Here is a 25,674-nt window from a genome sequence, read left to right as displayed (position 1 = left end):
CCGCTGGAACACCCGCAGACCCTTTTCCTTCCCATCCCATTGGAGAGGCGTGAAGGGGGTGGGAGCAGAGCCGGGGCAGCCAGGGATGCTCCAGCAGTGTGTGTGACCATCCATGGCTGAGGTGGGGGACACTGGGGTGGGATGTGCAACCTGTGGCCACACCAGCACCTGCTCCAGCAGTACTGCTCAGCCCCCGAGGCGGATGGACTCCCTCCTTCCACCCCACAGTCCTTCCTCTCCATGGAGGATGTCTTTCTTCCTCTCCACGTTCTTCCTTCCTTTCCATGGCCCTTCCCCTCCACAGCTGTTTCTCCACGGGCTGGAGATGCTGCTGCTGCCCGAGGGATGCACCAGCACCGGTGTGTGTGCAGGGGGTGCAGCGGAGGGGCTGGGGGTGTTTGGGGGGTGCAGGAGGTGCCCTGCAGCAGGGGTGTGACTGTGCAAGGTATGTGCAAAGTGTGTTTCAAGAGCAAACATGTATGTGTGTGTGTGTGTAAGGCTGTGCCGTGTCCCTGTGCATGTCTGTAGGGCTGTGCAGTGTCCCGCTGAGTGTCTGTAGGGCTGTGCAGTGTCCCTGCGAGTGTGTGTAGGGCCGTGCAGTGTCTCTGTGAGTGTGTGTAGGGCCGTGCAGTGTCTCTGTGAGTGTGTGTAGGGCCGTGCAGTGTCTCTGTGAGTGTGTGTAGGGCTGTGCAGTGTCCCGGTGAGTGTGTGTAGGGCTGTGCAGTGTCCCTGTGAGTGTCTGTAGGGCTGTGCAGTGTCCCTGTGCATGTCTGTAGGGCTGTGCAGTGTCCCGCTGAGTGTCTGTAGGGCTGTGCAGTGTCCCTGCGAGTGTGTGTAGGGCCGTGCAGTGTCTCTGTGAGTGTGTGTAGGGCTGTGCAGTGTCCCGGTGAGTGTGTGTAGGGCTGTGCAGTGTCCCTGTGCATGTCTGTAGGGCTGTGCAGTGTCCCTGTGAGTGTCTGTAGGGCTGTGCAGTGTCCCTGTGAGTGTCTGTAGGGCCATGTCGTGTCCCTGTGAGTGTCTGTAGGGCCGTGCAGTGTCTCTGTGAGTGTGTGTAAGGCTGTGCAGTGTCTCTGTGAGTGTCTGTAGGGCCATGCCGTGTCCCTGTGAGTGTCTGTAGGGCCGTGCCGTGTCCCTGTGTGTGTGTGTAAGGCTGTGCAGTGTCCCGGTGTGTGTGTGTAAGGCTGTGCAGTGTCCCGGTGTGTGTGTGTAAGGCTGTGCCGTGTCCCTGTGTGTGTGTGTAGGGCTGTGCAGTGTCCCGGTGTGTGTGTGTAAGGCTGTGCAGTGTCCCTGTGAGTGTCTGTAAGGCCGTGCAGTGTCCCGGTGAGTGTCTGTAGGGCCGTGCCGTGTGCCCGTGTGTACGCAGGGCCGTGCCATGTCCCTGTGAGTGTCTGCAGGGCTGTGCCGTGTGCCCGTGTGTACGCAGGGCCGTGCCGTGTCCCTGCCCCTCCGCGCGGCCGGCCCCAGGCTCTCCCGGGCCCGGGGCGGGGCTGTGCTGTGGCGGGCGCGGGGCGGTGCCAGGCAGGGGGAGGCCGGGGCGGTGCTGGAGCTGTAAACACGGGGCGGAGCGGGGCCGGCGCCGCTCCCGCGCACACCCGAGCGCAGCCGCGGCCGGGGCCGCTCCAGCGGCGGCAGCACCGTGAGCGGGGCCGGGGGCGCGGGGCGGGGATCGGGCCGGGCCGGGCCGGGTCGGGCCGGGGCGGGGGCGCGCTCGGCAGAACAATGGGGCGGAGGGCGGGAGGCCGGGCCGGCCCCGGCGCGCTCGGCCGCTCACCGCGCTCCGCTCCCCGCAGGCAGCCCCGATGGCCAAGCAGCCCCCCGAGGTGAAGGCGCGACGCGACGGCGAGGGCGGGCGGCTGCCGGCGGCGGAGGGGCCGGGCCCGGGCGCGCAGCTGCGCCCCGGCGCTCCCGCCGCCCTGCCCGGGCCCGGGGCCGGCCCGGTGTCCGCGGCAGCCGCTGCGCGGGGCCCGCCCGCCAGCCCCGGCCCCTTCGCCACCCGCTCGCCGCTCTTCATCTTCGTGCGGAGGTCGCCGCTGCTGCCGCGCTCCTCCAGCGGGTACTTCTCGTTCGACGCCGAGCGCAGCCCCGCGCCCCTGGGCTGCGACAAGGCCACGCAGACCCCCAGCCCGCCCTGCCAGGCGCTCAGCCACTGCCTCAGCGCCATGGGTAAGCTCCGGGGCGCGGCTCCCCATCCTCCTCCTCCTCGCCTGCCCTCCCCGCCTGGCTCGGCTTCCTTTGACTCCCCCTCCTCACCTGGCGCGGCTTCCCTCGCTCCCCTTCCTCACCTGGCTCGGCTTCCCTGGGAGCCGCGGGAAAGTGTTGTTCCCGGAGGGGGGTTGTGTGAAGATGCGAGTGCAGAAGTATGTAGGGATGCGAATACATAGTGCGAGGGGGCAGTTTAAGGGCATGAAGGGTCCTGCTCTTCACCTGGCTTGGCTCTCCTCACCTTTTCCCCTCCTCACCTGGCTTGGCTTTCCTCGGAAGCACGGAAAACACGGATTGTTTTGTGGCGGTGCGAGAAGCGCTGGGGGTTTGTGTACAAGAGTGAGTGCAGGAGGGTGTGTGAAGCTGCGAGCACACGGTGCCAGCGGGTTGGAGGTGCAGGAGCGGTCCCGCTCCTCACCTGGCTCGGCTTGGAATGATGGCAAACGCGGGGAGCCGCGCGAGGCACCTGCAGCAGCACCTCCCGCATCCCACCCGGCGGATTTTGGGAGCACCCGAGGTGGCCATGCCGCGGGCGGGAGACTCTCCCGGCGCTCTGGGATTTGTGGAAGCTGGCCGGGCCCGCCGAGCAAACACAGCGCCGGGGAACTCCCGCGCGTCCAGAGCCCGGGTTTTTATTACTATGATGTTTATTCTTTTCCGGGCTCGGTCAGTCGCTGCCAGGGGAGGAGGGGACGGAGTTGTTTGAGTCCAGCTTCCTACTCAGGGCTCGCTCGTCCAAGGCTGTTTTGCCAAGCAAGTGGCTCCTGGCTCGTGCGGCGCTGCCGGCTCGCTCAGCGCTCAGCGGCGGAGGTGCCGGGGTCATGCATCCCGAAATCCCGCTGGGAAGCGGCCTGGAGGCGGGCGGGGGCGTGTTTACGAGTGCCTTTGCCAGGTAAAGGCTGCGCTGAAGCCTCTTCAGTAGGGAAAACCTGCCCGCGGGAGCTGCCTGCGTCTACAGCATTCCGTTCTCCTGATGAATTCCCTCTAATTAGAGGGAACCTTTGAACTTCCACCTTTTAGCTTCCACCAGAACGCGGTGGGAGCGAGGCATGGGGATAACAGTCACCAACTCCAAGCTGTCTGGGCTCTAAACACCGTCTTTTTTGGTTTGTTTGTGTTTTTGTCCCTCCCGGCTCCGGGCTGTGGCTCTGGCTGCGGAGGCCTGGCTGTAACATGCCCTTAGGAAAGATTTTGTGACATTATTGCAGTAATTACAGCTTAATTCCAGTTTCACAACCTCGCCCTGGCACGGCCAGGCAGGGATGCTCCTGGAGTGCCTCACGGGGAGAGCCGAGACTTTGGTTTCTTCTTTCCGGGAAGAAATTAAAGTTTTCCCTGATTTATTTTTTTTTCCCCAAGTTCCTGTGTTCTCATCAGCTGTTACACTGGAGCCTTTGCTCTGTGAGTGTTGCTAGGGGCATCATCCTAAACAACTATAAGCAAATGGAAAATTCCTCAGTGCTGTTTAACTGGGACCCTGGGATACTCCTGGATGGATTAATCCGGGGACATGGAGCTACAGAGCTGTTTTATCCCCATCCAGGCCTGCAGCTCCTAGGCTGTGACTTCCCAGGCAGCAGGGGTGGGATATTTCTCTTTGGGAAATATCCATGGCTCTGCCCTGCACGCCTCCTCCTCAGTCCCTGTGCCTTGGCAGTGTCCTGCCGGATGCATGCCGTTAAGTTTTCCGCATGGAAGTGGGTCAGTCCCTCGGGAAGGAAGCAAAGGGGATATTTTTGTTGTGCTTTTACCCACTGATTTTATCTGTTGTGAGCAGAGGCTGCGAGGTGGAGGGTTTCTCTCAGAAGCGTAAGCAATAATAATAATAATAATTATTATTATTATTAAAATAAACAGGCATTTCCCGCAAGCAGGAGCAACGGATGCTCCCGGCCTCTCCTGCAGGCAGTGGGGAACTGCTCCAAGGCTGCTTCAGCACAGCAAACTCATGCTCTGCCTCAAAAGTGCCTCTCAAAATCCCATAAAACCTTCCCCAAAGGTTTCAATGAGGGCAAAAAAGGTGGAGGCAGCCCTTGGGAATGCCTTGGGTTGTGTAAGGAAGAATTGTTGTTGTGGATGTTTTGGGAAGTGGTGCTTTGTTGAGAGGGCATATCCAGCTGCCTCCAAAGCTATTTTTGTGGGAAATGAGACAAAAGCAGTGAGGGGATGTTCTGGGATGGGAGGGAGGAAGAGTTGCAGTGCCGGCCTGGCATATCTAGGAAGATGCTTTTGGGGATGGGAAGGAGAGGAGCAGGGGTGAGCTGATTTGGTTGTGCCAGAGGAAGAGGCTGATCCTGCCTTTTGGGGAAGAGGTTGGCAGGGATGGGGAATTCCCAGCTGGGAGTGTGAGTCACCCAAGACAAACTCACCCTTTGTGGAGGGGTGTTGGGTGACTCTGTGCCTGATATTTCGTGTCTCTCCATGGGAGAAGTTCCCTTCCTTCCGTCGGATTTTCATTCCGAAGGCATGCGGGTTTTGGCCGTGTGTCTGGGGCAGGTGCTCTTTGAGTAGGTTTTCCCAGTGCTGGTTTGATCCCGGTGTCTATTCCCATGGGGAGAGAAGCAGCATGAACCTCCTGTTGCTCACCAAGGAGATTCTCCATGTGCAAACAGTTGGGTTGAAGGGGGAAGCCTTGAGCTGGGAATCTGCTGGTGGTGTCCTGATCTCTTGTTTTGGAGCCGCTGCCGCCTTCTCCCAGCTCTCCAAGATTTCCTTCAGCAGGGTTGGATACCCAGCTCAGGAGCCGAAATTGCAATTTGGAGCTGTTTTTTTTTGCCCTTCCAAGCCGGGACTGCAGCAATTCCACGCTGGAGCATCCCACGGGCTGGGGCCGGACGCGGCATCCCGGGAGTGCCGGTGGCCCCGCGTTGTCCCCGCGTTGTCCCCGCGCCCGGGACAGCCGTGTCACCCCGGGTGGCTGGCGCTGTCTCGCGCTATGACTGTGCCCCCCCGCCCCCGAACGCGCCCGTGACTGCTTTGGGGACCAGTTATGACTGTCCCCTTTCGCCGGCAGCGCCGCAGAAAGTCCTTTCTGAAAACCTCAGCACGATTTCGCTCTCAGCCACCGAGCCCAGCCCGCGTCTCTCGGGCGGAGCAGCAGCGGGCGCGATGCCGGGCCGGGAGGAAGGATGGAGAAATGGGAAAGGCTGGAGCGGGAGCAGCGCCGCTCCCCAGCGTGGTTTTCCTCACGTCCCCGGCTCTCCTCGCCTCTTCCTGCCCCGGCTCGCCGCGTGTTTTCGTTTCCCCGGCTGGGCCGGCCCTGCTGACGGCGGCGGTGGGATTTGGGATGGTCGCTCCGCCCAGGCCGAGTCCCGTTCGGCTTCCCGGAGGATCCCGGCTGGAGGGAGGGAGGGAAGGAGGGAGGGAGGATCGCGAGCGCCGCGCGTGGTTCATTCACCGGCGAGGAGGAGCAGGCGCTGCTCCTGCGCTACTACAGCGTGAAAACAAAACACATCCTCCGGCCAAGCAGCGCTGCCTTGGCTCGGAAATGCATTTTCCAGTCAGGTTGGAGCCAGGCTTTTATTTAATTTTTTTTTTTACTGCCCTACTAATCCTTTGAATATTTGGAAGATTGGAAGCTATTCCTGTTCCCTTGTGATTGCTCTGAAGCTGTTGTGCCAAAACATTGCTTTGTTTTGTGCAGTGTTTTTTTTTTGGGGTTGTGTGGAGTTGGTTTGTTTTTGTTTTGTTTTTATTTTTTTATTTTTATGGGGTTTTTTTGGTTTGTTGGGTTTTTTTAATATTCCTTAAGGCTGCAAATCCTGCTCAGATCCTGCACTTTATGGGAAGGGGATGAGGCAGTGCTGGTACTGTACATGCTCTGGTTTCCTTTTTTTCTCTGGCTGTTTAGAGGATTTATCACATGTTTAATAACATTTTAAGACTGAGACCTAAATGATTATGTATCCTGCAGTACAAGTAATACATTAACTCTTCCTTTTATCTTTCAAGCCAGCACTTGGATTTGCAAGTGCGCAAATCCAGCTGTGGCTTTCTCCTCCTGTATGACAAACCCAATGGTTTTCCTTTCCTTGCTGGGCACTCGAGGGTGATTTGGGGAAGAAATGTGAGAATTGGATGAAACTAGCCAGGCAGAGGATTGTTAAGGTTAGGGAAGGAATTGCTGCTGAAGGAAAAAAGAAGAGGGGGAAGGGGAGGTTAGGTGAGAGGTGGAAGTTGGAGAGTGGCATCTTGGCTTTTATCCCAGTTCAAGAGGGACCAAAGCTTGGGGTTGCACCCATGGAAAGCCTGCAATAAAAAAAGGAATACATAAAAGCCTAATAGTAATAATAATAATAATAATAATAATCTAGAAATAATAAGGACTAAAGGCCTGTACATTGTATACAGTGAGTCCCCACATGCGCCACCTGGATTTAAGAGAATTTAAATATAATAGGAATGAAAAATAGGAATAAAATGGCAAGAGTTGATGGGTTACTACAGCGTTTTATGGAGTAAAGTCTATACAATTTGTTCTTGTTCCTGGTTTCCAATGCTCCCACTCTGTCCCATGCAGCTTCCCGGTGGCAATCCCACTCTCCAGCCGAAGAGGTGCAGCCGGAAATCTGGATCGCCCAGGAGCTGCGGCGCATCGGGGACGAGTTCAATGCCTCCTATTGTCCACGCAGGGTAACCTTCCCCTCTTCACTTTCCATTTCTCTCAAAGGGAAAAGCTGAATCATCTCTGGAAACTCTCTCTGCGGTGAGCGTTTCGCTCACTCAGACGGAGAAAGGCTGCGCGGGTGGGGGGGTGGCCTGGACCAGGCAAATCAGCAGCGGCGGCGGCCTCAGATCAATTAAAAATAACCTTTAAATCAATTAAAAATAACCTTGAGGTCGGGGCAGCAGGCTTTGGGGCGCCAGGTTTGCAGGAGGGTTTTGGGGCAGAGATGTTGGGTTGGGCCTGGACCTGATGGTGATGAGGAGACTTCTGGAAGTGAAGAGGCAGGGAAGGTTTGGGGGTGGTTTTGGGGGATGCAGTACCTGGCACCAGTACTTTTAGGGAAGCATTCCATGGGATTCCCAGCCTGGCTCCCAAATCCCGGCTGCTGCAGAGAAGAAACTCAGTCCCATAACTTACTTCTCTTGCAAAGACTGTTTTGAAAGAGTTTTTACAAGCCCATGAACTCACTCACCTTGGGGTGTTGCAACCCCAGTCGATGCAGTAGTGCCAAAGAAAAGCCCAATCCCGATCCCAAGGCAGCCCAGCCCAGGGGGTGAAGCAAGAGGAGCTCGGCGGTGACTCGGCTGCCGAGTGTTCCCGACGGCGGCGTGTCCCTGCTTGTGGATCCTGCTCCATCCACTCGGGCTCGTCCATGGGAAGAGGAGCCAGGAGCACTGTTGGTGATGGAATGCCAGCTGCTGGGTTCTTATCCATCCTCCCTAGCGCCCGAGTCGCTCTTGGAGCGTTTCCTCACTGCTCCCAGGGCTGGCTTTACTGCAAAATGGAGCTCCAGCTGCCATGATCCTGCTTTTTCCTCATCGTCTTCCAAATGAAGTTCTGGCTTTCCTGACCTGCAACAAAGTGGGGATCAGCTGTGTTTTATCCCAGTCTGGAATATGCATCTTCCGACCTCCCCCATCCAGGCTGATCCCTTGTGATGCAAAGCAGCTGCCTTTTGGGATGAAAGGACATCTTTTCCCTCCAGTGAAAGGGAGGGACCAGGCTATTCAGAAAGCTGGAAGCACCTGGTGGCAGCAGGCAGATCCAGAAGAGCTGGTGGAAGTGTGGAATGCCGTATCATGGAATATCCTGAGCTGGAAGGCACCCACAAGGATCATCCAAACACAACTCCTGGCCCTGAACAGCCCCAGCAATCCCAGCCTGAGAGCATTTGCCATACATTCCTGGAGCTCTGGCAGCCTTGGGGCCATGACCATTCCCTGGGGAGTCTGTTCAGTGCTGGACCACCCTCATCCCTTCTCCCATCTCCTCCCTGCCTCCCAGAGTCTTAGATTTGGAGCACCTTGTGGGAATGGGTTTGTGAGGAGCAGGAATGTCCTCCTGGCATTATCCCAGCTGCTTTGGTGCTGGAGATCTCTGGGCACATCATGCTGCTCCCTCCAAACCTGTAGTGGATAAGGTGGTGATTTTAATGGGAGCAGGGGTGTTTCCCAGGCAGCAGCAGGATGAGGTGCAGGGAGCATCCCCCAGGTTTGCACGAGGCCATTCCTAGCGCTGTGGCTGCGATTCCAGCCTGGGGCGAGGAGCGGAACGCGGACGACACATCCTGCCCGCTCAGGTGACACGAGCAGGGCACGTCATGCGTGACCCTAAAAACACTTTGTACCTGGTGCAGTCACCCCGTGACAAATCCTCCCTCCCTGCACCCAAATCTGGGCAGGTTTCAGAGCATTTCAGCCCTTGTTTAATTATCATCCCCGAGGCGCCTTGCGGAAAGGCGCCTTGTCCCTCTGGAATTGTTCTGGCTGCTCCGGAGGGGAAGGTGGAAGGACTCATGCCCGCTGGCCCCGCCTGGCTCTGTCTGGGGTTTGCCCTTTCAGCCTGAGGTTAGAAATGGGGAACTGCAGCCCTGCCAGAGCAGCACTCGCCGGGCAGGTCGGGGCTGTCGGACGGGTCGGAGCTGCGCGCTGCCGGCGCGTTCCCTGTCACGTTCCCCAGGGGTGTGGCCTCCCCCCGGGATCATTTCTCGCATGAGACACCAGGAAATCGGGCAGTTCACCATCCAGCCACTCCTTGTCCCAGCAAGGCTTGTGCGTCCAAAGCTTTTCCTAGAAGAGGGGGCATCCCTTGGCTACTGCCCCAACCTCCAGGCTCTGCTGGCTGCAACGTGGAAATCCCAGAATCGCTGAGGCTGGAAAACACCTCCAAGACTGAGTCCAACCAATCCCCATCTCGTCACTGAGTGCCACATCCAGTCATTCCTTGGACATCTCCAGGAATGGGGACTCCATCACCTCCCTGGGCATCCCTCCCAATGCCTAACAGCCCTTTCCATGGAGAAATTCTGCCTGATGTCCAACCTGACTGTCTTGCTTCAGCTCCCTAATTATTTTTCTACCTCTTTATTCCAGAAAGCCTAATTTTGGCATTTCTCTTCCATCCTTCTCTAAGCCTCATGATATTTCAATTTGTTTTTTCCCTGTTCTCCACCACGTTGGGGGTCAGGCTGGTCAAGAAGGACCTGCTGCTCTCCCCACTGAGGGATATTTTTAGTTTGTTTGGAATATTTGGAAATTTTTCCCCCCTTGACTGCCCTAGCAGGGCTGGCTGCCCCGTGGTTTCAAATCTCCCGCAGCATTGCACAATTCCCATGCCAAGTGCAGGTGACATCCCTGTTTAGTGGCACTGTAGTGGTGCCACTACACCACTCTAGAGATAGCCACTCTATCCCAAAATCCATGTCCATGGATGGGAGAGGGCAGCACCCACCCTTTGGCTGAAGGCAGAAGACTTAGAGCATGGAAAACTGTGGGGTTTAATCTTAATCTTTGTTAAACACTTCACACTTCATGCTGGGAATTAAAGTCATGGCTTTGTTTGGTTTTTCTCTTCTTTTTTTTTTTTTTTTTTTTTTTTTTTTCCCATTTTGTTCCAGGGTTTCTTGGATCACCAGGTGGGAAACCCTCAGGTCGTGATCCTGCGCCTGCTGCGTTACATCATCCGCCTCATCTGGAGGCTCCAGTGAGCGCCGGGCGCATCCCGAGCCACCAGGACTGAATTCCTCGCTGGGAAAGCCCGGGAAGGATGGACACATGGTCGGATGTGGGGCTCCCACCCTGCCTCTCCCCCAGGACACATGGCAGGATAAGGGTGGACATCCCATTCCGCTGCCCGCAGCGTTTTATGGCAGAGTGGGGTTTGCTCGGTGTTTCTCACCACTCTTTTATTCATTTTTTTAGCCTTTTTTTTTCCAAAAGAGTCTCAGAGAAAATGTGGAGTCATGTTTTGTCATTGCTCCTGGAATCCTGTGGGATGAGCCCCACGGCGGGAAAGAGGGAAACCTGAGCCAGCTGATGGGCAGAGCCGCTGGAGTTTGCCTTGTAGAGACTCAGATTCCTCCCCTCTCCCTTTGCCTCCCCAAAAAGGCTGGAAAAAGGGCAGAGGGATTAATCAGCACTTCTTTTACCTGTAAATACCTAATGCTACCCCAAATCCAACTTCATTTGCATCATGCAAATCAGCCTATTTCCTGCTGATTTTTTTTTTTTAATTTTTTTGTTTTGTTTTTATATCTCTATTTTTTTGATCCACTCTGAATTTCAAGACCTCGCTGTTGAACTCCAGGGTCCAAACCATCACAACCAACCAACCAAAAAAACCCCAAGCCACCAGGTTGCCTTTTTTTAAAAGAAATTCTTTCTATAAAACTTGTGAAAACGCTTCTGTAGTGTCTGATATCAGACGTGGGGGACTGAATAATCCAGCAATAAACCATTCCGGAGGCAGGGAGCAGCTCCCGGAACTCTGCAGCCGGAGCCGAGGGCAGCAGGGCCCACTGTGTGTCGTGGCTGTCGAAAAGGAGCTTTCCAAGATTGTTCTCCTGGGATCCTCTCCGTGCTTGGACAGGGATGAGCACCTGTATGCAGACGGAAGGATGCCAGCCCGACATGGATCCATCCGGGACATTCCGTGGGGATCTGACTGCTCCGTCTGCTCCCGGAGAGCCTGCCCAGGTGCTCCATGTCCCAGGAACCGTGGGGCGATTCCCGTTGTCTCCCAGTGGATGTTTTTGGGAGATTGGCTGCTCTGGCCATCCCATATCTATGCACAAGCATCCCCCTCCCCTCAGGCTGGTGCAGGTGCTCCCCACAGCCACGGGCTTGTTTCTGGCCTCACCAGCACCATAGGAAAAGGAAAGAAGGAAAACCCCAATCCCAAGGCTCCCCGGAGCGGTTCTTCCCGCCGGGAGAAGCTGCCGAGTGCCATGGACGGTGATTAGTGTTAATTAACAATGGACAAAGCCCAGTGGGACCTCTCTGCATGGCTGTGCCTGGTGGGTTGGAGCAGGACCTCCCCTCCTGCTCCCAGAGGATCATGGAGTGAGTTTGAACCTCGATTGCCAATTTCATTCCCTTTTTTTTCCTTGGAAGTGCGAGGTGAGCAGCGGTTGCAGGAGCAGGGAATGTTTTGGGAAGGGCATTTTGGAGCCCTTTGGGGGAACCTTTGCACTGGTGGAGAGCAAGCGGTTCAAAGAGAGCTCAGCCAGGGCAGATCCTGCTCCTCATCCCTTGGGATCTGCCTCTGGCTTTGGCTCCCCAGCCATCCCTTTTTTAGTGTAGGCTGCCACCAGGGATTTCCCATGGGAGACTCCATGGAATTCTGTTGGTTAAAATTAAAATCAAACGGATAAAACTCGGCAGCAGAGGGGGAAACCCAGCGAGGTATTTTTTTTTCTGCCTGTTGAGTTCCATCGTTGCTGGTGGACGAAATGGTGCTTTGGGAATTCCCAACCTTTGGCATCCCGGAATGTGTCCCTTGGAGTACACCAAAGAATCACCAAAGAGCACTTTATCCCGTCCTCCCATGGAGACAAAAATTCAGTTTAAGGAAAATAATTCAAGGCATTGGCAGAGTCTCCCAGGGGCTTCTCCACAGGAGGAGTTCCTAGCAAAAAATCATAGGAAAATGAACTCCCCAAAAGCAGGATTTCCTGTGGAGTTGTGAGGTTTAGTGGGAAAAAGCCCCCCAAAAAGCCTTGAAACAGAAGAATTCTATAAAATAGGGATTTCTGCTCCTTTTAGCCACGTTGGCTGCCTGCTCTGGGTCGTTTTTAAGCATAGCCTGTGCTCTGTGTTGCACCAAAAGGATGAAGAGTTTTCCTTGGAAACCAGATTGATCCCATTCTCGCTTCTTCTCTTTCCCACCAAACTGTAAATACCCAAATATTTATTAGAGTAGAGCACCATATTATTTCCATCATCTGAGCCAAATATCTGTGTGCAATGTATTCCCTCTCCTTTCTTGCCTGTAAGTTTTGTACAGCTTAGAAATACTTTCAAAAACAACAACAATAACAAAATTTTTTAAAAATTCCTGGTTTTTCCTACACTTTTTTAGCGTTGAATTGGTAAATACTGTAGGTCCTTTTTTTTGTTTGTTTGTTTTTTTCTCCCCCTGTGTAATTAATGCACTCTACTGTTTAATGCTGTAACTTGTAGAAATGTTGTATATTTATTTCCTGCTTATTTAAGTTCCTGTGAAGATTTGGTTTCCTCCCTGACAGAAGTGTTGGATCCCCTTCCAAAGCCATCGTGGTGTGGATAACGAGATTTTAATCTTTTTTTTAATTTTTTTTTTTGCTCCAAGTGCCTAAGTCCCCACTTCCCAGGAGTGATTTAGGCACATCAAAGACTTCAGCATTAGTGAAATTCAGCGGGAATTTGGCTCCTCCACCCACCAGGATTGCTCCAGCCAGGTTTTCCTGGAGCAGCCATCCCGTGGGATGGCGTGAATCACTAAATCGTGTCGCAGGACCCAGCGTATGTAGCATTTTTTACTGCAATTTCCCTGCCTTCCTTGTGTTTTGCACTGATGAATTTTGGACAGGGTAATTGCCACTTTACTTGTGCAATACTGCTGTAAATAATCGCAAGAGCCTTGTTTTTTGGGGGTTGTTTTTTTTGGTTTTGTTTTTAAGAATCTTTTATGTTCTTAATATGAGTTTTATATGAATAAAAACTTTCAACTATTTGTCACGAGTGCCGGGGTTTCTTGGGGGAGTTGAGGATCTCCTGGGAAAGAGGATATTAGTTGCTTTATCACCAGTTTCCCCTGTTTTTCACCCATTCTCCCTCCAGACCTGGTGCTTCCCTCTCTGTTTTGGTATCCTGGAGCTCCAGGGATGCTCTAGGCCACCCAAAATGCAGCTGTTGAATGAATCTGCTTTGTCAGGTGCTGCCTTGAGTGTTCCCAACCCCAAAAGCTGCTCCAGCTGGGAGTGATTGGGGGATTGCTTGGAATTTTTTTTGCTTTTCCCCACATTTATGTGGTCATGGACTCAAGCCCAGCTGAGGGGCACCTTCCTTGTACTCTTTGTCCCCAGTTGTTTTTCACCAATATTGAAGTTTGGGGGTTTATTTTGTCATTGGTGTCTTGTTTTGTTATGATTTTTACTTTATTATTCAATGCATTTATTAACATTGTTTTGATTTGATTGTGGAACATCTCTGTTTTTCCCTTTCATTATTTCACTTGGCAGTCTTTTAATTCATGATTTTAAAGCTGCTCCTAAAAATTCTTATCCCACCTTCCTTCTGCCTTGGCCCTCCACCCCATTTATCCCTCCAGCCCTTCCTACCCCTCCACTTCTCTGCATCCCAGCAGCCACCACCTGAAAGGGATTTAAAAACAATCCTCCCCAAGTCCTTCTTGATAAACAACCTAAAAAAATTCTGGATTTTTTTTTTTTTTTGTTCTTGAGTGTGTTTCAAATTACAGAAGTTCCTGAAAGGGAAGTTTATTGGTTTCAGGTGCTATTTTGGGGGCTTCTTTAACTCAAAAAGAAAAAGGTTTTATTGCCCAGCCGAGCCTGTGGCAGCTGCCAGCCCCACTGTCCTGGTGGCTCTGTGGTCCCACTGGAATTTGGGAGTCCATGGATGTGTCCAGGTGTCCAGGCCATGGCCAAATCCAAGGTGGTCACTGTTCAGGTTGGCCAGGCCAAGTTGAGGGTGGCACAGGCCAAGCCCAAGGTGTTCATGGCCAGGACTGGCCAAAGGTGGTCGTGGCCTGGTGGTCATGGCCAAGCCCAAGGTGGCCATAGGTCCACCAGGCTCAGGCTGGCCAGAGTCCCTGCTGGCCACAACCCAGCCCACGGTGGCCACAGCCTGGGCCCACCAAAGCCACACCAGGGGCTCCTCCCCACAAGCCCAGCCCTTTCCACAATCATAAATTCTAGGAACTCACAAAAACCCACACGCAGTTCTGGTTTAAGGATGACAAATGGCCTTTATTCCTTGAAAAGGAGCAAACTCCCAGATTTTGTCCATGGAAAAAGCCACAGGACTCTGTGTCCTTGGGAGCTGGGCACTCATGGCTGCCACATGCTCACGCAGTTGAGGACACCCAAAACTGGGACATTCCTGCATCCCTACACCCCTGCTGGCCTCGGGAATGCTGAGCAACCCAAGCTGAGGGTGAGATTCCAACCATCCAGAGCCACGGGAGCGACACCAGGCTCTCCCCACACGTAGAAATAAATATATTTACTTTTTTTCCAATGACTCGCCGCTGACCTTTCAAACACCTGTGCAGCCTAAAGCAGCTAAAAATACCCCCTGAGCTTTGCATTTGATTTTCATATTGCAACAAAGCTCACTCTTCCCAGCGGGTTTTCTGCCTTTGGGGCAGCTCCTTGGATGCTTGACCTCTCCTGGGGTCACTCCCGGCACAGACAGAGATGGGAAGCAGTTGGATACTAGGGAGGCTCCTAAAAGCAAGAAAGGGATGTTAAAGGTGCTCTAACAGGGCTTTTATAGGGTGTAAGACAAGCTCAGGGATGGCTGGACCAAGGGGACCTTGCTGCTGCCCTTCCCAAGCATCCCAAACTTCTTTTCTGTGGAATTTTGAAAAATTAAGTCCTGCAACCCTAGGAAAGGCAGGGAACGGGATTATCCCTGATGGAGACACGGCTGTGGTGAGAAAGGCTGGTCCTGTGGAGCCCAGGGGGGCCTCAGGCAGCCCTCCCGGGGATACAGGGCCTGTTCTTCCCGGATTTGATGGATCTGTGCTCACTGGGTTTGTGACAGGCTCCTCCATCCCTTTTCCCAGGAGGATGCACAGGGAGCCGGCGCTTCCCGGCCTGGCGGGCTGTTAATTAACCCACACCTGCAATTAAGGACAGAGTGGGCCGAGCCAACAGTTCTTGGGCAATCCCACAGTTCTCCTGGCTGCTAATTAGGGGAAATAAAGTTGGAAGATGGCACGGCGGCCGTTCCCTAAGGAAGGGAAGGATGGCGAGCGCCGCAGCTCTGCCTCTCCACATGCTCACACCACGTGTGACCCCATGCTAGAAAAGTCAGGGTTTCCAGAAATCTCGGTGATTTTCACACAAATAATCCCCCTGGGATTGGAGGGAAGAGCCACAAGACCCCCCCAGGCCACATTCCAAGGCCCTTCCCTTCCAGAGTGCCCCTGTCAGCTGAGGGCAGAGGGGACAGTCACGAGCGCCTGCCATTGCCATTCAAATGACTTATTGGCAGAAATGGGTTTAAAAATAGAGGTTTTATGATAAACAAAGTAACCTCATAGGAAGTGAGCTGCAAATACTAAAACATGTTGTACAGAGCTGGTAGAGAACAGAGCTGCTCCACAGAACCGAAAAAACAACAACAAAACCCGAGCACTTCAAGGGGGGGAGTTCAAGGTTTTCTTGGGGGATTTTTCTGGTTTTTTTGAAGGATGGAAAAGGGTTGAACCGAGGGGAGAAAGGGCTGGGGAGGGAGAGAATTTCTCCTCTCCTCGTGGCCCTAAAATAAAGGTGATGCCAAGGCAGCTCCGCGATGTGAACCACAAGCCTGAGTGTGCCGGGACTTCAAAAACGTGTCGGGTGCTGCTGCTGCAAAGGTTAAGAAGTTTTCCTCCTGAAACCCCAAGTGTGGGCTGTGAAAGAACATGGTAATGAAGAAAAATTTCCCCAGGGCTGCTCTTTGATTATCACCAAAGCCATCAAGTTTCAGTTTGAGTGATTTGTATTTATTTATAAAAACAAAGATGAAATAAGTAGAACGAAAACAAAAACCTCATCCTAATTTCTGAGCTGGAGCCTGATTTATTCGAGCAGAGATGTTCAGGTAGAGCAGGCTGGGCTGAGAAAACGAGCTGAGTTACCCGGGTGCTGCAGGGCACATGTTTTAAGGTTCAAAAAATATCACCACCTCCCCCGAAAAACACACCCAACCACCCCTGTTGATGCCAAAATGCTGATTTATGAGTCCCTGGGCTGGGCAGCAGCTCCAGCCACAGGTTTTGACCCTGGTTTGGTGCTGGAGCATCTTAATTTAAGCAGGAGAACAAAAGACATTTCTCTTTTCATGTGTTTTCACTTCCATCGTGAGAGAACTGGTTAAAAAAACACACAAAAAAGCCCTTCAGTGGTCTCGCAACCTCCACCGTGTTGTTTTTCTACCTATTTTCTGTTGTTGGCTTTTGTTATCAGTCTCATCTGCAATTTGTGGCCGATTCTGTCATGTTTCAGGCAGACAACGTGTTCCCAAAAGTGTTTGCAACCTTTCGCGAGGGTACAGTGGCGAGGACAGGCACAGCAGAACCACAGCACAACGAGAAAAAGGGCAGATTTAACCCCAAAATCAGCGTTTGCCCAAATTGGTGTCCCCAAGGCAGGGACGAGCCCCGGGGTAGTGCTGGGTGACACCAACCCAGCCCCTGCCCACCCCCTGCAGCGTCCCCAGTTTAATAGCAATTAATTCTACAGGAATTAATCTCCCCCTCGCAGGAGCAGCCAAACTCAGCCCTGCGTGACCCAGAGGGTTTTTCCCGATCTCCAACAGCGTTTCCCTACCCACGGGAACCACCCCATCCCAAATATGCCAGCCGAGCCCTGGGTTTTGAGGCGTAACGTGGATTAAATCAGTGGGGCTGTGAATTACCACCGAAAGCCAACGCCGCCGACCTCACCGCCCTTCAAGATTAATAACGAAACCAAAAAGCAAATTAATACCACAGGAGCAGCGGGAATTTGGCAATTTGGTTGAAATTCAAGCAGCGTCACCCCGGCGCACGCCACGCTCGGAGTGGGAGGCGATGCTGGCCACCAGCAGCGGCCCTGGAGGAGCCAAGGGGTTAACCCGAGGGGTTTTGGGGAGCTTTGGGCTGCAGGGGAGGGCTGGGAGCTGTCACCCCCCGGGCTGAGCTCGGCGACACCGGAGCGGCGCGAAGCTCTTCCCGGAGAAGCGCCAGCGAGCCCCGGGCGCGGGGACAACCAATTTTGGGGTTTTTCAGGGCGGGAGGCTGCTCGGCGGGGGCTGCCCGGCCGGGGGAGGACTGAGCCATTGTGAAACCAGGCTCCTTTTCCTGAGGCTGCCGCTGCCGGCGGCGCCCGAGCCGCAGAGCGCCCGAGAAACTTCTCCAACGGATTCGCGGAGCAGGAGCGCCCCAGGGACAGCCGCCCCGCGCCCCGCACACACCACAATTTCGGGCTCCCCGGGGCAGCCAACAGCATCCAGCTGCTCCCTCGGGAAGGGCTGCCTCCCCCCACAAAACCCCTGCAGCCCCAAACCTCCTCCCGCAGGGTAACTGGGGAAGGGGGGGTCCCACCGCCCTGCTCCCCCCATCCCGATCCCCCCGGGTTTCCACCAGGGGCAAATCCACGCGGTCGGTTTGGCCGGGAAAACAATAAAATAGTGAATTTGAAGTCAATGTCTCAGGGCTCTCCCAAAGCTCTCTCCACTTCCTGTGACAAAACAAAACACGCTTCGTTTGAAACTTATTCTTTCTCTATTTAGCGCCGAGAAACGATGACCTAAAGCAGCCCCGAAACCTTCCTGGGATGCTGCTCGCTTTCCCAAGCCATCCCCACCCCTGGCGGAGGATGGAGCAGGGCTGGGACACTCTCAGCAAGGCACGAAATCTTTCATCTCGAACGATTTCATCTCAAATCTCGAGCTGGGGCTGAATTTCCACTTCGCTATTTTCGTCTCGCTGCTGCTCGAGTCAAACGCTCCCCCCTCCTCCTCCTCCTCCTCCTCCTCCTCCACGTCATCCATCCCCAACCTGAGCCAAAAGGTGGCCAAAGGAGGCGATGGGGGATAAATCTGGGGTTTGGCTCATCCCCTTCCCCGTGCCAGAGCCAAACGGACTGGGAATATTGCTGAGGGGTGCAGGGAAGGGAAATGGAGATAAATCCGTTTGCTCTGACTCATGTGGGAAGAGTGGAGCACTGGGAGTCCCCAGAATCCTCAGGCTTTTCCAATGCTGTCCCCAAAATTCCCAGAATTTGGGGAATTTTTGGGGCTGGGAGCTGGATTTTGGTGATCCTTGTGTGTCCATTTCAACTTGGTATATTCTACCAGTCAAATTTCCAGCATTTCTGGGCTGCCCCCCTGCCAGCACTGCTCTCTGAGAATCCCTTGGGCAGCTGGATGGAAAAAAGGGGGGAAAAGGGAATTTGGGGATGCTCTGATTCTGCTGCATCATAATTTTTCAGCACATGTCTGAGGGGGATCACTCTGACCTGAGGGGGAATGGGTTTTTATCCCAGAAAAATGGTAAGAGTTGGCTTGAAAATGAAATGCACCTGGAGAATCCTGCAGGACTTTTCCAGGGGTTGGGAATTTGCCTCTTAAAATTAATCTGGAAAATGGAGTACCAAGAAACCCACCTGGAATATCAGACAGGACTTTCTCAGGGGTTGGGAATTTGTCTCTGAGAATTAATCTGGAAAATTAGGTATCAAGAATCCCACCTGGAAACTCAGACAGGCTTTTCCCAGACATTGGGAATTTGCCTCTAGGAATTAATCTGGAAAATTCAATACCAAGAAACCCACCTGCCATGATTCTCTCAGCAGTACCTATCAAATCCATGTGTGCTTCCCTTTATTCCCAATCCCTCTGTTTATTCTCAACACTTAAATTTATTCCCAATCCTTTCCCATTGTAAAAATATTCCTTTTTTTCACCCTTTTAAATTAACCCCCACCTGGTTTAGTTTATACCTCTAAGGACATAATTACTATTACATTAATTATATTGATACTATTAATCACATGATATTAATTATATTGATTAAATTATAGAATATTCTAGCATTAAATTTTATTTAATGAATATACATGTCTATTATTAAATTTCATTTAACAAATATTTCTATGTATTTATCACCACATTGTTCAATAAACAAATATTTTACACATGTGAATGTATGTAATCATTTTAATAGAAATAAATTTCTTTGTACGTAATATACATTACATACATATAATATATATGTATAAGCATATAAAAATATAAATAGATATGCTAAATATAAATATATTTACATAAATTTAATTTATATATGAATATACAAATAGAGGATTTATTTAAATATAAAAAGCAGTGCAACAGTGAGAGATGATGGATTTTACTTAATTTGCTCTGATGGATTTTAATTGTCCTGCTGGATTCTAACTCCCCTGATGGATTTTAATTAATTGCCCCGATGGATTTTAATTAATTGCCCTGATGGATTTTAATTAATTGCTCTCCCTGATTTTAATGCCACGGAAAAGTGCGGAAGAGCCCAGTGAGCCTGGGAAGGGGCACCTTCCTGCTGGGATTTGGTCCCAAATATTTGGCAAATATTTCAAAGAGAAAATAAATCCCACACATCTGGAAAGCCCCAAACATCTGGAAAGCCCCAGATCCATAAAACACGGACTGGGTGTCCTTGGAATCACAACACCAACAGGCATGAGCTCCAGGGGGACCTGGGCTGGACCTTCCTTCCAAAAACTTCCAAAACCCACTTCCTTCCTTCCCCAGCACAGCATTCCCGGGAATTCCTGGAGAGGCTGCCCTAAGGAATGGGCACTGGGGGAGGGAGAGGAGCAACTGGGAGTCTCTGAGTGGCGGCACCAGTAACACCAGTAATAAACACCAGCAACACCAGTAACACCAGCACAACCAGAACCAGCAACACCAGCAACACCATCAGCACCAGCAGCACTACCAGAACCAGCACCAGCACCAGCACCACCAGCAGCACCACCAGTACCAGCACCAGTATCACCAGTATCAGCAGCCCCAGTATCACCAGTATCACAGCATCACCACCCCAGCAGCCACCCAGTCACCGCTGACTCATTTTCGGCCGGAGCCTCCCGGCGCTGCTCCGTGGGGTTTTCCCTTCCTCCCGTGTCACCGAATGACCCAACCCTGCCATGACGTGGGGCTGCAGTTCCAGGAACTGCTCGGCTCCCCAAGCCCTGCTTTCCAGCTCAGGAGACAAACTGGTGCTGCTGGGAGTGCTGGTGGCACCCACAGCCTCCCTCCGGCACCGGGACACGGATCAGGCACCAGGATTCTGGAGCTGGGATGGGACCCCCCAGCTCAGCACTTTGCTCATCCCAAAGCCATTCTGCCCATCCCGAGGAGACATATATCCATCCCATGGAGACTCACCGGATCCACAGCTCCTTCCCCACACCCTCTGGAGCAGCATCTGCACTGGGGACAGGGAACATCCAGCTTGGGTATGTTTTCATGGGAATGGGTAAAAAAATCCCAAAGTGCTGACTTGCACTTGTTTCCCACCATTAAGCAGGAACTGAAATAACTGGGAAGGGGAAAGGATCCCCCTTTCCCATATCCCAGTGGGACAGCCATGCTCCTGCTGACTCGCCTTGGGCATTTCCCTGAGGAAAAATAGGAAAAATAGGCTTTTTTTAGTTTATACTGCTTGAAAAACCTCTTCTGTTCCTTCTGTCCCAGAGACAGGGAATCATCTATGGAGGAAGCACCACTGGGAACGCTGGAAGCCAGAGAAGAGCAGGATTTCTACCCCTTTGCTCCCCTTATGCCGGTGGGTTTTGTGCCACAGGGTGGGAATTATCCATGGCTTTGTGCTCCCTCAGATCCCAGGCAGGATGCTCCACCACAGGGATTCATCCCTGTGCTCCCACACCTCCCCTTCTACAGGCATTTAATGGTATGGGGTTAAGATCAGCTTCCCTGGGAAAACCCAAGCCTATCCTGCACAGTTTCTGCTGGAATGTCATGAACACTTTGATATTGAGCATTCATGGGAAAGAAGGGGGGGGGATGTTGGGATGAGAGAGGAAAGCTTGGCTCCAGCATCCTCTCCTGGGCTGCAGGAATTGCCCAGGCAGAGCAAGGGGTAGATAAAAATCCATCAGCCAGGGAAAACGGTAGGAATTCCGTTCATTTCAGAGCGTCACATTCCATCCACTCACAGCCCCCCAGTTCCCGGCACAGGCGCATCCCCCCGGAGCAAACCCCACACGCCAATTCCTGGAGCCACCCGTGGATCCCCTGCAGTGGGATCCTTCCACGGATCCCAGACCAGACCAGATCCATCCCACATCCTCCTACCTGGCCTCTCCTCGCCGCAGCTCCAGCCCCAGGGTGTGCTGAGGGTTTATATGGCCCCATCCCCGCTCCCGCCGGGATACAGGGAAGGAGATTTTCCCATGGCCCAGGGGCTCTCCCACTTCCCCCATCGGGAAAGGATCAGGCAGTTTTTTCTCATCGGAAAGAGCCTTTGCTGGGAAAGGTCTCGTTTCCCAGGGCCTGGAGCCAAATCCATGGGGACTGAGGGGGCTGGGAAGGGGATGAGATATCCTGGAGCTGGAGGCTCCAAAGAGTGAACTCCTGCTCTTTCAGCCAGGGAATGGGCTCCTTGTAGGCTTGTGATCCCTGGTGTTCCAAGGGATCCCTAAGCTCTCAGGCACCTGGTTACTCTTCCCACCTGGAAAGCCCTCTTTTCCCCCCATTCCCATTGAAAAGAAGCTGTGACCTCCCAGCAAATCCTGTGGGGAAGGCTCTGGCTGCACATGAGGGATGGAAACCACCCCCATTTCCCCAGGGAAAAGCTCCGGAGATGCTCCCCCAGCTCCAAGCCCTTTCCCTCCCAGCTCAGGGACCTTTCCCCTCTCTCCTGCAGCAGGGGAGTGGCTGTCACCCTGCTGCTGTCCCTGCTCTGGGTTTTCCCACTCCACTTCTGTTCCGTGTGACTTTAGAGCTTCTGGATTTGGGGAAAGCAACACCCCACAGCCGGCACAGGGCAGGGCTGTGCTCCCGGGTCCAGCTGGAGCTCGGGGATGACTCAGTGGCACCCGGGAGTGGTGACACGAAGGGAAGGGGGAGCCCCGGGAGCCTTTAACCAGCCTTTTCCAAATCCATGCTCCATAAACTTGGATTTAGCACACCGGAGCAGCAGCTGGGATCTGGAGTGGTTTGGCACTGAGTGCTCCCTGCCATGCCATGGTCCAGCTGAGCATTCCAACCTCAATCCCGGACTTCAGGACCCACTGGTGGCTTTAACCCTTGCAGCACCGTCACCACAGTGCCAGGGAAAACCCGGCAGTGCCAGAGGGAGCTGCCATGGGATGAGCCATGCCCTGGCTTAGCTGAGGGAGGAAATCCACCCCAAACCATCTGCTCATTGTCCTCATCTGTGGCTTTCACCATCCAGCTCCCTTGGGACTCCAAGGATCATACTCCTACAAGGAACCCAGAAGCTACAGCATTCTGGAGCCCAACACTGGATACAGTGGCACCAAATGCTTGGATATTCCCCCCAAAAAACAAAGGGATGGATGCTCCTCTTTGCCTAGTGCTTCCCACACACATCCCTGGAGCACAAGCCAGTGGAAAACGTCCTTCCTGGAAGAAATCCTGCCACGAGCATCCCATGGGAATGAGGAACGTGAGGAAGAGGGCTGGGATTATTTTCCACAGCGATGGGAAAATACTCAGCCTGCTCCCTTGATGCCTCTTTTCCCCCATAATTGCAACAAAATGGGAAAATGTGCTGCCAGTCATCAGCATCTCCCTGGAAAATACCAGTTTGCCAGCCCGGCTTCCAAATCCAGCTCTCCAGAAACCCTTGGAGTGGCTGTGAGCTCTAGGGAATGCCAGAGTCATTGTGAAAAAACCCATTTTCATTCTGAAAAGAAAGTGATGGAAACTGCTCCTGCTGGATATTCCCGGTGGGATGGAGCTACTGCAGGATGCAGATCCCAAAGGATCACATCACATCACATCACTGCCTGCATCACCTGTGGGGTTCAGCCACATCCACCTGGGCAACACAACACCCCAAAGGCGCTGGGATCCCTCGGGATGGCTGGAATCCCGCGGGATCCGGCCGATGTGTCTGGCATGCCGGCACCTGCCTTCCCGCAGAGCGAACAAACAAGTTGCTAAGTCACAGCAAAACCATGAAAGCAAAACCACAGAGCCCCAGAGCGCCTCTGAGTCACTCCCCGGCCGCCACGGCCCGACAGCCCTCCCAAAATTCGCCGCCACCTGCAGCTGCTGGTCTGCGCTCCAAGGGGCTGCTCCAGGGGAGCTGGAAGCGTTTTCCAGCAGGGAAAGGCTCTGTGAGTGGGCACGGGCACGGATGGAGGAGCCGGGGTGACGCCCAAACCAAGCTGGCAGCGCCCACTCGCCCTGTCGCCGCTGCTTTCCCGTAATGTCACCTGGATTTTTTATTGGCGTTACTGAGCTGTGACAAGCACTCGTTAGAACGGGGATGGAGCCGAGCCGCGGGCAGAAAGTGCTCCCGGGATTAGTCACCGGCGGCAGCGGCGCTGCTGACATGAGTCACGGAGGTTTGGCCGCCCATTAAACACGGGATTTTCGGGTTCTCGCCTCGGGGGTTGTCCTGGGGACACCTTTCGGTAACCCGTGCCCGGTTCTGGGCAGAGCTCGCAGCCGCCTGCCGGCACCGGGGGCTTCACCCTGAGATGCCGCAGCAGCTGGAATGGCAGGATGGCCCCGCAGGAACACCCGTGCCCCGTTCCCAAAGGAGGGAATGTGATGAAGACGTGCGATGCAGCCGAGTGTCACGCCGGTAGCCGCGGGGGCAATGCCGACAGAGGTCACTGTTGTCGAAAAGTTGCGAGCCCCAGCCAAAAAAAAGAAAAGGAACTCAGTGGGGAAGGCGGCGATGGGGCCCGGGATGGAACAGGCACCCATCCCAGTGGCGAGGGCTTCCCGGGAATGATGCGGCGGGAAGCGCAGCCAGCACCGCGATCCACGGGATGGCATGGCTGGAGAAGCCGCTCTGCCCGCAGCCACCGCGGGACGCTCCAGGGGATGCCCAGCCGGGACTAAAGAGGATAATGTGGATAATTCCCCCCTGGAGAGGCAATGTGACGCCGCGGGATGCTCCCGAGGGCAGGAAAAGGAGGGAGCCCGGGGCTGCTCAAGCCCTGGCAGAGCCACTGAGCTCTGGGACAGCCACAGGGACACACGAGCCGTCCCCAGGGAAGTGCAGTTTGGGATATATTGGATGGCAGGTGGTGGGATAGCGGGAGAGGCAGGAGGGGAACGCGCTGCTGCTTCTTCCAGCCCAAATACCACGGGAGAGCACAGAACCAGCGGGAGAGGGCGGCACAAAAATACCCCAAAAAGGTGACTAAGCACGGCCGGGGGGAGGTGATGACGCCAGAGGAGCCTCCGTTCCCAGCTGTGCAGGCTGCTGCCCGCCGGTATCATGGAGTCCTGGAATGCTTGGAGTGGGAAGCACCTTGAAGCCCACCCCGTTCCACCCTTTGCCACGGGCAGGGACACCTTCCCCTAGCTCAGCTTGCTCCAATCCCCGTCCAACCTGGCCTGAGACACTTCCAGGGATGAGGAATTGAGTTATCCGAGTGCAGGAGAAGGGAGAACCTCCCCATCCACTCTCCCCATCCCACCTCCCCCTTCCCCCTTCCTGAGCAGAGCTGCTTCCCTCCCTGCGGCTCCCAGAGCATCCCTAAATTCCTCCCAGCTCCACACCGCATCCACGGCTCCTCCAGCAGCTCCCGCCGGGACGAGGCAAAGCGCAACACCCCGAGCAGCGCGAAATCCCAAATATTCCCCTTTATTCCACGGGGTTTCCCCCCGCAATTTCTGTCAGCAGCCGAAGGGAACAGCGCCTTACCGGGGGTTCCCGGGGGTTCCCACGTGGAGCGGGGCAGCGCAGCCCCGGCGCGGTAACGGGCGCGGGCGGCCCGGGCGCGCTCTGCTCCGATCATTGGTCCAGCTCACGGCAGCCGCTGCTTTCAAATTCTGCTCGAGCCGCGGAAGGAAACAGGAAGCCCCAGAGCTCCTCAGCAGAGCCTCCCGCGCCCACTCCCGCCCACGGGCTCGCCTCCCTCCCCGAACCCTGGGAATGGCGTTTTTTCCCGCATCCGGCGGAAACCGGGAGCATCCCGGAGCCGGGATCCTCGCAGGGTGTTGCTGGAGATGCTCGGTTTCGTCTTACTCGTCATTTTTCATCTTACGTATGGCTTGCCCAGCCACCAGGCAAGCATCACCCTCGGGATGTGGGATAAACCCCATGGATCTATCGGGACAGCAAAAGGCTATGGGACACTTCCAGACTTCTCGGCTTTCCACCCCAAATCCAGCATTTGGATTTTCTGCTCTTTGTCCAGCTGAGATAAATCCGGGAGGCTCATTCTGGGGTTGGGATGGCAAAAAGAAATACTTGTCCTTGGAAACGTCCAGGGGAATCCCATTCCACATCCCTGGAATTGTTTGAGGCCAGGTTGGATGGGGCTCTAAGGAAGGTGTCCCTGCCTATGGACTGTAAGATCCCTTCCAACCCAAACCAGTCCATGATTCCATGAAAGCCCAATGCCATTCCCTTTGGGAAATCAGCACTTCATGCTTCCCATTTCCCCAGTCTGGAAGGAACTTCCCTGAGCTGCACCCACCTGCCAGGGGAAGGAACATCCAGGATCACCCTGTGAGACCTCATGGCTCCTGGGATTTCCCATCTTCATGGGTTTATAGAATTCACATGAAGAAGGTTTATCTGGAGTAGGTGTGTTAAAT

The 25,674-nt window shown here is 54.0% G+C and overlaps 1 protein-coding gene and 1 long non-coding RNA gene across 6 annotated transcripts; one reads left to right on the top strand and one right to left on the bottom strand.

Moving 5' to 3' along the window:
• Window positions 1-1,529: 1,529 nt before the first annotated feature.
• On the top strand, window positions 1,530-12,859 carry BCL2L11 (BCL2 like 11). 2 transcript variants are annotated; one of them, XM_085054132.1, is made up of 4 exons: window positions 1,530-1,636; window positions 1,791-2,163; window positions 6,722-6,834; window positions 9,765-12,859. In XM_085054132.1, exons 2-4 carry the CDS (start codon window positions 1,800-1,802, stop codon window positions 9,852-9,854), a joined length of 567 nt encoding a protein of 188 aa, XP_084910258.1. In that variant the 5' UTR covers window positions 1,530-1,636; window positions 1,791-1,799; the 3' UTR covers window positions 9,855-12,859. The 2 variants fall into 2 exon arrangements, with proteins under 2 accessions (XP_084910258.1, XP_084910259.1); XM_085054133.1 differs by lacking the exon at window positions 1,530-1,636 and having other exon boundaries at window positions 1,701-2,163.
• LOC146438906 (uncharacterized) lies at window positions 5,720-24,967 on the bottom strand. 4 transcript variants are annotated; one of them, XR_014850546.1, is made up of 3 exons: window positions 24,776-24,967; window positions 20,287-20,519; window positions 5,720-7,719 (listed from the first exon to the last, which is right to left on the bottom strand). It is a non-coding gene; the product is annotated as an uncharacterized LOC146438906 (long non-coding RNA). The 4 variants fall into 4 exon arrangements; XR_014850543.1 differs by having other exon boundaries at window positions 20,287-23,732; window positions 24,776-24,860; XR_014850544.1 differs by lacking the exon at window positions 24,776-24,967 and adding an exon at window positions 21,217-22,327.
• Window positions 24,968-25,674: the final 707 nt, after the last annotated feature.

Source organism: Lichenostomus cassidix, chromosome 3 (genome assembly GCF_008360975.1).
Source record: "Lichenostomus cassidix isolate B80296 chromosome 3, HeHo_3.0, whole genome shotgun sequence".
Taxonomy (NCBI): Eukaryota; Metazoa; Chordata; class Aves; order Passeriformes; family Meliphagidae; genus Lichenostomus; species Lichenostomus cassidix.
This window is presented reverse-complemented; position numbering and strand designations above follow the sequence as displayed.

Bases quoted from the DNA above. Each gene is read 5' to 3' on its own strand.
- BCL2L11 (XM_085054132.1), top strand. From the start codon at position 1,800: ATGGCCAAGCAGCCCCCCGAGGTGAAGGCGCGACGCGACGGCGAGGGC. The intron at 2,164-6,721 runs GTAAGCTCCGGG...TGTCCCATGCAG, and splicing joins CCACTGCCTCAGCGCCATGG to CTTCCCGGTGGCAATCCCAC. The intron at 6,835-9,764 runs GTAACCTTCCCC...ATTTTGTTCCAG, and splicing joins CCTCCTATTGTCCACGCAGG to GGTTTCTTGGATCACCAGGT.